General features: G+C 41.1%; 1 protein-coding gene across 2 annotated transcripts in view; it reads right to left on the bottom strand.

The window, feature by feature from the left end:
* KBTBD12 (kelch repeat and BTB domain containing 12) overlaps positions 1-13,521 on the bottom strand; it is a 75,399-nt gene that overhangs the window by 9,926 nt on the left and 51,952 nt on the right. Inside the window, exon 5 of one of the 2 annotated variants that reach the window (XM_042454449.1) lies at positions 9,776-9,973. In XM_042454449.1, coding sequence (XP_042310383.1) covers positions 9,776-9,973 — 198 coding nt within the window. Of the gene's footprint in view, positions 1-9,775; positions 9,974-13,521 lie in introns of those variants that run through there. The other variant, XR_006102453.1, reaches the window with a different exon arrangement.

The following is a 13,521-nucleotide window of genomic DNA, read 5'->3' as shown; positions in this document are numbered from 1 at the left end:
CTGCTTTAACTGTCATGGCTCCATCTTATGGAATCCTGGGATTTGTAGTTTGTTGTGGCACCAGAACTCTCTGACAGAGAAGGCCAAATATCTCAAAAATTACAAATCCCAGAATTCCATAGCATTGAGCCATGGCAGTTAAAGCCATGTCAAATTGCATTAATTCTGCAGTGTAGATGCAGCTCCAATTTTATTTCACTTCAGAAGATAAATGGGGTTAGGTCTGGTTCATAGTACTTTGACAGGAAACCATCACACAAAACTAGAGGTCTTCAGACAGGGCTCCAGTCACTATTTTAAATGTGAAACATAAGTATGCTCTTTGCTAACACACACTTCTTTCCATTCAGATATTACTTACTGGATGAAATTTTGCTGTGAAAGCTTGCGTGACTTTTAGTCTTCTCGACTCAGTATTGTCCACCGCATGTGGAGACTGACAGATCACTTTAGGCTATAGTATAAATATTTAATCTCCTTTTCTGTTCTTTGAAATTGTTTGCCATAGAGGGTTAGAGTTTACAGTCTTCTCTGTATTCCTACATATCGATTGCTACTGCTTTTTATTTCTCTCCTTTATGGAAAAAAAATCCCCACGTTTCTCCCCCCTCCCATAAAAATGATATCAAAGGGAAAATGTCAGCCCCATAAAACTTTCTTATAGTTCTAGTGAAGCATCTGCTTGTCTTCCAATGCAACAATAGTTGAGGTCTCTTACAGTTTATAACAGTTCTTCCCTGCATCAGCCATGTAAAACCTTGGTAGCCAAGAGGTTAAAGCACCTATTTTATTCAAAGTTATAAGGTATGTTTCAGATCTAGAACTTTAAATAAAATTAGCATATTGGATAATTGACTTCAGTACCCGAACTGTGCAAAGGAACCAAATTCAAGCTGCCTTGAATCCCATCTTGGAGGGCATAAATCCGTAAATAAATAAATAAATATTCACAGGGTTGTAGTTGCAAAATGTCATTATATATGATGATTTTACATTATTTTCTCATGTGGGAATTTGCACATTTTAATAGGCGGTTGCTCTTTGCCATCAAACTCGCTTTGACTTATAGCAAACTATCCATGAGCCCCAGTCATCAAAAGTCTTGCTCAGATCTTGCAAACTGAGGGCCATAGCTTTCTTATTTGAACCGATCTATCTATAATGTGGTCTTCCTTTTTTCTTCTTGTCCTCCATTTTACTGCACGTTATTGTCTTTCCCAATTAGTCATCTTGTGAAAGGTTTGAAGTAAGATAGCCTCTGTTCAGTCATTTTGGCTTCTATTGAAATTTCAGGCTTAATTTGCTCCTAGACCCAATTACTTGCCTTTTTGCCTATTCGTGGTATTTATAGAATTCTTTTCCATCACCACATTTCAAATGAGCTGGGTTTTATTTTTCTCTGTCAGCTTTCTTCATGATCCATTTTTCACAATGGTATGCATAAATCAGAAATACTATGACATGGATACATTCTACACTGGTCAAATTGGGCAATTATGGCTATTCACATCATGGGGAGAACCACATTGCATCTGGCTGCTTTGTAGATGTTAAAGATGGGGAGATGCTCAGAAAAAAGATGACAATGAGGCCCCCCTAAACTAGCAGTAATGTACCGGGGGTTCAAACATGGACTTTGAAGAGTTAAGCACTCACTGCCTGGACTTGGATAAATGAATCTATCAAATTAATCTTCTTTTATATTTAATTTTTAATCTCTATGTTTTCCATCCTAAATATGAACAAATGTATTAGCAAAACTGAAACAAAATTCTCACTGTTCCCTACTACTGTTTTGCTATGACTGGTCCTAAATTGCAATTAGAAACCAGCAGAGACCTTACAAAAGTTGCTTTTTTTGAACTATGACTCACAGAATTCTCTAGCTGGGTCAGTTACAGCCATGCTGACTGAAGGATTCTGGAAGATGCTGTCTGAAAAATAACTTTTCCAAGGTCTGAAATCAGGATAGGAATTAACAGTTTATATTTCCTTTAATCCAAACCTATATTTTTTGTTTTATCTGTGCACTTGTCAAAATCCTGGTGCTCTTTCACAGCCAACATCTCAGTTGTATGGGACTGAACACTGCCATAGAAATAACATAAGAGGAAGTGTTGTGCGAGTGTGATTTGTTTTGTTTTTTCACAGTTCTGTTGTTTACACATGGGGCACCATTGGATTCACTGAATTCCTGGTAACAAGATCTATGTGAGCTCCAGAAATAATTAACTTTCCTCTTGCACCCTGAGAGCTTCTGCAGGAGGTCCTATTGAGACAGATGTTACTGACTCTGCAAAGATATAGTAGTTTGCTCGTGCTTTCTCTCTCCTCCCAAACCTTGCCAGATTTCACCCATACACATGCTTGAAACTTTAAAGGCTTCTCTGTTACAGCCTGCTATACTCTATGAATATTAGGCTTCCATGGCAACTTGACAGGCTGACTAGCTAGAGAGCACAGAGGTCCCAGCAGCAAATGAAAAACTAGTGAGATAAGGGGCCTTGATGTCATAGAGTCATGGAATTTACAATGCCTGAAAGCCTATCTAATTGAGCCCTTGGTCCAAAGGCAAAATGTTGACATTTCGAACTTAGGGTTTCAAAAAGGGTGTCGGATGAATAAATAGCTCCAAATTGTTCTGGTTTTGGAGCCGTATGTACTTCAATCCAGAATCTAGCAACAATTCTTTTGAGGATTGTGCAGCTCTAGAGACTGATTACCAAATGGTTTAAGGTTTGCTGAACACAACATTTTGACACTGGAAAGCGTTAAAAAGTTTAGACTATGTGGGGGAGAAACTTTACCCTCCCTTCTCTGTGTGTAAAGATCAAATGGGAATATTTTGTATTTTATACACATGTTAATTATTAATTATTGGTTAGATTTATATTTTGCCCTACCACCTAGGTAACATAAAGAATTCTCCCTCCTTCAGCTTTAGCCCTCACAACAATCCATTGAGGTAGATCAAGCTGAGAGAGAGTGATAGAGAATGGCCCAAAGTCTTCCAGGGAGTTTCAAAGTGTATTGTGTGTATTAAGTTCTAAGTTTCCCCTTAGAAGTAAATGTGCAAGCCAGAACTGGACTACTTTTGGCAGAATTCCCCAGGCCATAATGTTTGCAAGTTCTGGTCCAAAAATCTGATTGCTAGTTTCTTGGAAGAACAGGTTTTGCCCCTTCCCCAAATGTCTTGCTGATTGCAACTCATTCTCCTGTGAATTCCCATTGATGGTTTGAAAGTTTAATTCAGGATCATAAACAGAGCCCAGAAATAAATGAATAGCTTTAAACCAGGTATGGAAATCATGCAGCCTTCAAGACATTCCTGACTGTAGCACCCAGCTTTACTTGCCATCATAATCAGTGCTGAGGGATGCTTTGAGCTGCAATCCAAAAACATCTGAAGGGCCCCATGATTCCCACCATTGCTTTAGTCTAGGCCCTAATACAGGGATGGGCAACTGTGGTGTAGCCAAAGGACACATTCAGATATTTGGAACTATGCACGTGAGGGGTGAGATTTGAAGCTAGTACTGGAATGAGTGAGGGGGATAGAAAGAGGAGGTGGGACCATTTGCACAACATTTGTTTGCCACAGCAAACCAAAGCTGATCTGTGCCAAGGTGCAATAAGTATTGGGATAAAATAGGTATGGTGTAGTGGTTTGAGTGTTGGACTACAACTCTGGAGACCAGGCTTCAAGTCCCAGCTTGGCCGTAGAAACCCGTTGGATTACCATTGGGCAAGTCACATTCTCTCAGTCTCATGGAAAGGCAACGGCAAATCTCTTGTGAACAAATCTTGCCAAAAAAACCCCATGATAGTGTCACCGTAGGGTCACCATAAGTCAGAAACAACTTGAATGCACACAAGAACAACAAAGTACTGGAACTATCTTCACTTGCAGGGGTGGCTCCAGAGGCTTGTAGGACCACACTTTTGGTCTGGTGAGCTGCATGTTACCTGCAGGCCATACTTTGACCATATCTTCCCTAATATAACAGAATCCCAAGATAGCTGACCACATGGAAAAGGCAAAGAGAAATGAAGGGGGGCACACTCAGAAAGTTCCCTCTTTGTCTGCACTATGGGAAAGACAAAGAGGAGTGAATCTGGTTCTGTGGCCACAGAATATAGCCAGTTCCTTCCTGAGAAAGTGGGCCATTGGCAGCTACCAGGGAATCTTCATAGACTCCATCAGGGACCCAGAAGGCTAGATTAAACCTTCATATTCTCTTTGTCTGCTCCAGGGTGATATATGTATAAAGTGGGGTATAAACTGAAACAAGGAAGCTAAAAATAAGTAGGCCAAGGCTGTGTTTCTAGGTTCTGCTTCAGGGTTGTGTCAGAGCATATCAAAACCATGGATTTCAGGAAGCCCGTTTTATACAGAGGAGTTTGGCCATAAATGCTATGTTAAACATAGAGCTTAGAAAAGTTACGTTTTTGAACTACAACTTCCCCAAATCCCCCAGCCATTGCAGAGGCTGGTTAGCCATCTGTCAGGGATGCTTTGACTGAGAGTTCCTGCATGGCAAGGGGTTGGACTGGGTGGCCCTTGTGGTCTCTTCCAACTCTACGATTCTATGATTCCATGATTCTATGACTCCTGAATTGTGGAAATTGCCATCCCCCAAAGTAACTGTTCTAAGTTCTGTGTCTATTATGTTGCTTTTAAATACATACAGACACATCTATTTGTATACCAGGCACAAATGTTTCTAACACCTCCGTGTAAGGAACATTATATAATTCTTCTATAAATTTCATACATATATGCATGAAAGCTGCTGTCCATTCTTAAGATGAGAATTCTGTACTTTGAAAAATGATGAAAGATAAAAGAAGTTTATTCAGAGCCCATTTCATAAATATGTACACTAGCTCATGTTCCTTGAAGCTAGTTCTTGAGTGGAGCAGGTTAAACGTGACATCTTGTGCAAGGCAGGTACAGACCACAGCTGTAATAGCTACCAGCCTTGGCAGGTCTCAGGGTTTAGTGTGACAGGAAAAGACATTATTAACAAGAGCATCATGCTGCCCATCTGCAACACCTGCCTTGAAATAAGTCAGCATATGGCAAAGGCTTAGCAGCACATCCACTCGGAAAACTGGCTGGCTCTTGCCCACTGCATACTTCTGATTATGTTAATTTAAATAAAATGGCCTCTTGGGCCAGACAAAACTCTGCAGCATAATTGACTCAAAGATCCTAATGCAAAACAGCATTGCCAGACCTCCTGGTGGTGGATTTAATATTGCTGTCCACTGGAGGACATCGCTATTTGTGGCATCGAACTATAAAAATGGGAAGGGGGGGTTAGAAAGCGAAAAGCAGGGAGAATTAACAGAACAAACAGATTGATTTCTCCTGACATTAATATTATTATTAGCTCTGCATTAGCAAAACCCTTAAGGGGAAAGAGTATAGACCCTTGGCTGATGTTAGAAAAGGTAGGAGAAAGGAGCCTTCTCTTGGTGCTTCAGCCATACAGCATAACAGAAAGACAGCAATTATGAATAGCAAAGATGAATGGATATTAAGCAGGAACTCAAGCACACACACATGTACACAAATCCATAACAGCAATCAGCTCCTGAGTTCTCTGAAAAGATGCAATTGCCAACCAGACCACATTCTGTCTTGTATCATCTCAGTTCACAATTTATGCATGCATTTTAAAAATAACATTGAGATGTGAGGACAGGTAATTTTCTGCTGATTTGGAGGCACTGAGGTTGGAATTGAACACTACCCACCTTGGGTCCTGCATAAGGAGAAAGGTGGGATATACGTTGAATAATTAAATATCCATACCCTTTCACCAAGGCCTGAATGTCAGTTGTGATTCTTAAATAAGAAGAAAACAACATTAATAATGATGTTACAGCTGTTTTATAATGACTGCACAAGTTTTGCAGTGAAGGACTCTGACCTCACCTTATTGATCCTGCAGAACAAACACGTGTGTTCTGTGTGCTCATGCTAACCTTGTGGCCCTCCGTCTTGTCCAGTATTTGTTAGATAGATTAGGAACAAAGTGGGGTGTGCTTCTACATCTCCCTCTGATTTTTTTATTTGTCTTTTTAATTTGTGACGTGATAGGCAACCTTTACTTAAAGAATGACAGCTTGTTTTGAGAACAATTTAAGAATTGAAGACTGAAAAATTCAATAAATAAGGGAGGCTGAGTTCACAATAAAAGTCTTATCTGGAATTGCTCCTGAAATTTGCATACCCAAGACTTTTTCCTAATTGTGGATTTTTCACCATCACAATTGTCCTAATTACTTCAGTGAGGCTGGAAAAAAAAGGACACTACCCTTGAAAAATGTTAGATCTAGCAATTTTTGCATGCTCATGCTCACCAATTACTACTTTGCATGTTACTTGCAGGAATTTAGGCACAGCGTATATTTATGGTGATTTCCCATTTGTTAGGTTTTTACCACACTTTCTTCCTGCATCACTCTCACTTGCAGTCCTTGAGACCATGCAACGCTTAATCTTTTTATTTTTTCCCCTCAAGATTATGTGCCTAAATTTAATTATGCGCAAGTATTTGTAAACAACTAGACTTGTTTCTTTTTCAGGTAGACACTTTCTGGGTGGCTGGGAGGGAGGGCATGGGACCGGTGGTTGATCAGCTAGAGCCTTTCAAATTAATTGCTTTCCTTGAGTAATCCCCTACTATCTCACATTTCCCACCATAAGAGTTACATATCAGAACTTTGTATTATAGATGGAATTATACTCCACCCTGGCATTCCATTGGTTACACTTTTCAGTTTCAGTTGTGTTTCCTAACCAGTCAGGAATAAAAAAGCATGCCTGTTTGCCTACAATAAGGAATTAGAATTTGTTTATTCCTCAGTTCTTATGATCAGTACAGGAACTAGGTGTCTACTGTTAAAAAGTGATAACTTTTTATCATTGATCTGCCGGCCTGAGAGGGAGTTCGCCAGGCAAGTCCAGCTCCATCAGGACTAGCCTGGAAGAAGGAAGAGCCCTCCCTCCAATCCATCTGCCTTGGTCCAGGCCTCATAGGGAGAGAAGAACCACTGGACCTCATCCCCTTTCCCTCCATCATTCCCTTCTCCTTTTGTTTTGTGTCTTTTCGATTGTAAGCCTGAGGGCAGGGAACTGTCTGATTAAAAATAATAATTGTAAGCTGCCCTGAGAGCCATTAGGGCTGAAGGGCGGGGTATAAATACCTAAATAAATAAAATAAACTTATTGTAAGAGTTAACTTAAAGTAACTTGGTGGGGAAAATGGCAGAGAGAATAATTTGGTAGAGAGTAAGTGAAAACAACAGTTGGAATTAGTCATAGCTTGAAATGGAGCCATCTGCCATATTGCCCCTTAAATTTGCTGCATGTCTGACATCTGCTTTTATAATCTGGGAAAAATTGAGCCACCTAGTTCTTGATATCACTCAAAAGTATCAGTGTTTTTGTCAATGTGTTTTCATGGTACTTCTGACATACAGAAGCCCTTATTAAGAACCATGTGATAAGTCTGTTAGTCATTCTGAGGCTAATTGCTTCATTTACTGATACATGTCATCAGTACTCCTTCACCTACTTGTTTTAGGCTTGTTGTATTTCAAATCCGAATTACAATAAAGTATGACTAGAAGCCTGAAGACAAAGAATTGACTGGTAAATTCAAAACAATAAGTGAAAGTCACCCACGCCCATATGGTATCCCCCCACACCACTCCCGGCCTTCCTACCTCCTTCTTGTTAGTAGTATAGAATCATAGAGTTGAAAAGGGTTTCAAGTGCCTTCTAGTGCAATCCTAACCCATGCAGAAATCCACAACTAAAGCACCCCCAAGAGATGGCCATCCAACCTCTGTTTAAAAACTTCCAGTGAAGAAGACTACCTTTTTGAGTAGTTTCATGCACTACTAATGTCCTGTTAGGACATTCCTCCCACCACTGATAGCACTTTGATATACCTGACTATGACTATTGTAAGTTTGTTTTAAAAAAAAATAACAATACAAAGAATAATCATGGAAGGAAAGGATAGTTTAGATTAAATTCCAATAGGAAAGAATGTTAAAATGAAACCAACTGAAACCAGAGCTCGGAAAAGTTGTTTTTTTGGACTACAACATCCAAAATCTCCTGGCCAGTACAAACACTGGCTAGGGATTCTGAGAGATGTAGTCTAAAAGAAGCATATTTACCCAGTTACCAGACAAAGGATACATGCAAAGAATCTGGGAAATAATTAACCTGACTTGACATTCATGAGTGCTGGTTAATGCCGGATGGCTTTTTTTTTTCTTTCTGGCAAAAGAAACAGTACTATAACGGCTGTTGTGCCTGGTGGGAATATGTATTTGCATGGACCAGGAGCCTATGTTTAGAACCATCCATCCTCAGTGGCCACAATATCAAAAGCCTGTGTGCGAGAAGCTGCTCTCTCTCTCTCTCTCTGTGTGAAATATGTCTAACAAAATAAAAATATCTGATTAGCCAGTACAAGTATAACTGCCATGACAATAAAAAATCAATTACATGCCCTGATCATTTAGCACTGGGAAATATATGACAGGGAAAACTCTTCTTGCGATATTGGAGATTAGCATTTTGAGAATCTGGATGCTATTCCCAGTTATTTGGGGAGACAATGTATTTTTATGAAGGGCTTCCCAATAACTACAAATTTGATATCCTCTAGTCACATGGGGGTTATCTTCCCACAAGGAATTGTAAATATATGCAAAGAAAACAGATGCTGATGATATCAAGGAGAACAGTATGCACTGGAGAAAAGTCTGGCCAAAGGCACTGTTGCATTCAGTTAAATTGCTTCTCACGTGTAAAAGCATAAAGGACAAGTGAGAACTGGACAATGTAGTTATATGAAAAAAAGGACAGGGCTCCTATACTTTCAATGGTAGGAATTTCAACAGCAATTCTCATGCAATTTGCACATGCTGAAGTAGGTCCCCACAATTATTAAAGGCAGGAAAGGCTGGCCCTCTTTTCATGTGGCTACCCTACAGTTTGAGCTTCTTCACCATTCAGACGTTAGTCCCAAGTAGATGGGCAAGTGCATACCACATGGTTGCTACCTTACAACAGCATTAAACCGAAATCTCTTTCACACTACACAGTTGCAACACTGTGATGCCACTTTAACTGTCATGGTTCCATTACACAAACTCTTGGGATTTGTAGCTTAGTGAACACGCTGGCCATAGATTTTAAATACCTCAAGAAACTACAGATCCCAGGTTTCCCTAGGATGGAGCCATGGCAATGAAAGTTGAAACAAATAATTGTGACGTATTGGAGATAATAGTGTAGTGATTAATAATCAATAATTGTGTGCTATGAAAGAGGCATAGGTTATTTTTCTGCCTGAGGCACAGCAGGAAATAGCACCCCTGCCAATGCTGGGATGCTTAGATATGCAAGGTCATACAAATGACTGTGCCATCTGGGGCAGGGAGGAATCTTATAGGCTCTCCTCATGCTCCTTCAAGTAATTTCTGACTTATGGTGACCCTAAGACAGTCATGGGGTTTTGTCGGCAGAATTTCTTCAGAGGAGATTTGCCATTGCCTTCTCCTGAGGCTGAGAGAGTATGACTTGCCCAAGGTCACCCTGTGGATTTTCATGGCTGAGCAGGAATTTGAACCCTGGTCTCCTAGTCAAACTGCTACACAATGCTGGCTCCCTTTAATGGCTCATAAATAATGGGATTGGATGGCCCATTTTAAACATAATCTCTGTGGCTTTATTCAGTACCTGCTCCACGAAATCCTCCACAGATATAGAGCTTCCCTTCCACTGCACCAGCACAAGTAGAATTAGTTCTCAAAGACAAAAGAGGATAAGGCATGGGAGGACCATCTCTCCAAAAATTTCTGTCAGGGTTATAAATCTCTACTGCATCAAGACACTGACGTGACTGTCCTCTATCTCGACCAAGGCAGCCAATCCCTCCTGCAGAAGAAAACAGACATCAGTGAGAACAGAAAACATAGAGAAACACATTCATATCAATAGCTCACCACAGAAGGCTGCAAATAGTTGAAGATTTAGGAGATTACAACATGTGGCTTTTAAACTGCAATTAGATTTGGGGAAAAGTGACTTTGGTGATACTTATTGCATGTCCTCACCTCTGACCCAAATATGGTTAGGGCATCCCTTTTCATTGACAGTAGAAACCCATCAATGAGGTCATAATTAGGCTAGTCCCCAAGTGTGAAATGTCACTGCTGGGGCAGCTGCAATATTGGCAGCCACATGGTGTCAGTGTCCCCATCTCTTCCCTCCCCCCTCCCCCTTGCTATTGCCAAACAGCCTGGATGCCTTTATTTCATTTTATTTTTCTTATTTATTTTTTAAAAACAAACCCTTAAATTACAGTAGCAGAGCTCTGGAATTACACAAAAAGTGAAAATAAAAATAAATTAAAATACATTTTTTACAAAATAAGGCATGCTGGGTAGGGCATAGGACATGGAGTTGGGGTTAAGAGGGACACAGGAGTAGAGTATGATGGCTGCAGTCACATGATTCTGGAGACATGCATTAAAGGCTGTAATAACAACAGTATAATTCCATTTTCATTGACAAATGCAATTGAGATGAGAACAGTGCTTGTGTAGTAAAAGCCCTTACTTTCTAGTAACTGAGTTTTACTTTTCTTTTCTTTTCCTGAGTCAGCTTCATGTTAGCTTTGGCATCTTACTCCGTGTTCTCTTTGGAAAGGCAATAATGCAATATGCTACATACAAGTACTTGACATAGAATGGTCATCTGGGCCTCTAGCCTTTTAATAGTTGTCTGCAAGACAGAATTTCAGCAGGTGCCAAACAAAACCTTTGGGGAGTCTACAAGCAGGACAAGAGGAAAATAGATCCCTCTGTCTCATATTGCCTAACAACAGGTACCCAGAGGGATGAGACATTTCCCAATTCCTCATCATTATTTGGTTATTTATCACTTTCCTTGTGCCACATTTCCTGCCCTTAAAAAAAAATCATTATCGTAGTTGTGCTAATGCAACTCTCAGCATGTTCCAATGAACTCCCTTGCTGCTGTACCACTACAACAGTAGAGTGCAATGGATTAAAAATGAAAAAAGAAGAGAAGAGAAAAGAGGGAGATGGTGGCAACCTTCAAGGACAGCTTCATCTGTAGTATACCCAATGCTTCCTTCTACCTTCCCTACTAGAAATAAGGTGAGAATGTGTGGCCAGGGCAAACCTTGGGTAATCATGCTATGATACACTCCAAAGCCACCTATTCCTTGAATAAGGATACTTACAAAAGGGATTTTTCACACCATGAAAAATACCTAAAACAATACTACTCTTTTAGCTGACACATGGATTAAAAAATGGGATTACAGCCCCCTGTGTGTGAAAGCCACAGCATGAATTATCACTACAATCCATAGGACTAAAAGTAACATGTGAAAGGTGGTTTTACGATCTCACAAAAATTGCTATGGTATAACAAACCCCTGGTGGAATAATGAGCTGGTATGAAAAAGCCTTCTGATATGGACTGGGGCCATGTATCAGCTATTTGCTTTTTAAAAATAACATGGCCTCAAAATTATGTTCTATCAACAGTACTAGATTTCTCATGGATGATGTCAGGAAGTAAATGTCTTTCACTGTACAAAGGGATGTTGTTGCACATTTGAGACTAACTGGGGGGGGGGGGGGAGATTGCAGAAGGCTCATGCTACCAACATCCAGTTACAGCAAGTCTCAGTTAAATCTCAAGTTGCTACCTTGAAGTCTCAACTTAGCCTCAGCAAGATATTTTCAGGTCAAGTTTCAAGTCAAGGAGCCAACTTTGACAGGAAAAAAGAGGAGGTGGTGGTTGTATGTAGGGGGTGGGTGAAATTTCAATAACTAGAAAATCAAGAAGATATACATAAAGTTAGGTAAAAAAAATTCTCAGAGGGGAACAACAAACAAGTAATAGGCCTGAAGTGGAAAGATCCTTCTAAAGCTTTTCAAAAGCTGGAGAAGGCTTATCTGATGTGCAGCAGGGACAGGTTGCCAAGTAGACCTTAACCTCCACCTCTAGAGCATTGCCTAACACATTTCTGGATGAGCCTAAGTCAGCAAGTTGGTCACTAAAAATATCAGTTACGAGTAAAGTCAGAGCATCATTGATTTCTGAATCGAGTCTGAGTCGAGTTTAAGTCGAGTCATTAGTTCTACAGAAGGCTGGCAGAGGGATTCTAGTTCATTTCTTTCAAGGAGGAAAAGGCTGGTTTTCTTCTCCATGTGCTTGTGGTGAGATCTCACCTTAGACTTTGAACTATTGCATTCTGGGAGTCACTGCTGGGAGGAGCCTGAACCCTAATTCTACAGAAGGCTGGCAGAGGTGTGCACCTAACGGCACACGAATTTTTATTTTTTCATGCAGTCAGGGAGGTTTGGGAGAATAGAGGAGAAGCTGACCTGAAAAGATTGTTGGAGGGGGGCTCTTTAAATTTTTCACTTTTCTTTTCCCTTTGCCCCTTAAGGGGCTTGTGGGGACTTTTCCTCAGAGGAAGCGAATCAGAGACTTTCCTCTGGAAGGAGCTAGTAGCCAGGAGCTCTACATAACTATAGGCCCAGTGACTTGAACTCAGTGACAGAGCTTGGGGACAAAGGCCAAGTTTAGCAGGGGAAGCCCACAGTCTTGTTTCAGTATCTCCTTAAGACTTCTCAGTATGGACACTGAAGGCCCTGCTGCAGTCACCTGCAACACTTGTGGGATGTTTGCCTTCTTGTCTATGGATACGGGGAACTTCATCTGCCCCAAGTGCAAGCTGGTAGCCCTCTTAGAAGAGAAAGTACAGCAGCTGGAGGCCCAGGTCACTACACTTCAGCATCATAGGGAGCAAGAGGTTTTCCTGACCAGAACAGACCACAGACCACAGACTCTCTACTACCAGGGATGATGAGGAACAGCAGCAGGGACAGACCTCAGGGACAGAGCAGGGGACCCAGAGAGCTCCACCAAAGGGAACAGCTGCTGCTAAGCCTCGGAGGAGGCGTGTGGTGGTTGTCGGGGACTCTTTGCTGAGAGGCACTGAACCAGTGGTTTGTGGGCCTGACAAGATGTCTCGGGAGGTGTGCTGTCTCCCTGAGGCAAAGATCCGTGTTGTGACAGAGAGGCTGACAAGACTTGTCAAGCCTACTGACCCCTTTCTTTTGGTTCATGTGGGAACCAATGATACTGCAAGGCACAGCCTTCAGAATATCATAAGGGATTATGAGGCTTTGGGTAGGAAGTTGAAAGAGGTGGATGCACAGGTTGTCATCTCCTCTCGTCTCCCAGTCAAAGGGCATGGTCCAGGAAGGGAGAAGAAAATAGTGGATGTAAACAACTGGCTCCGCAGATGGTGCCGCCAAGAACGGTTTGGATTCTTGGACAATGGGCTGGGGTTCCATGAGGAGGGACTTCTAGCAAGGGGTGGGTTGCTGTCAGGCTCCCAATTGCCACCCCCAAACAACAAGAGGCTGTGCTTCCTA

This window comes from Sceloporus undulatus, chromosome 2 (assembly GCF_019175285.1).
Source record: "Sceloporus undulatus isolate JIND9_A2432 ecotype Alabama chromosome 2, SceUnd_v1.1, whole genome shotgun sequence".
NCBI lineage: Eukaryota > Metazoa > Chordata > Lepidosauria > Squamata > Phrynosomatidae > Sceloporus > Sceloporus undulatus.
This window is presented reverse-complemented; position numbering and strand designations above follow the sequence as displayed.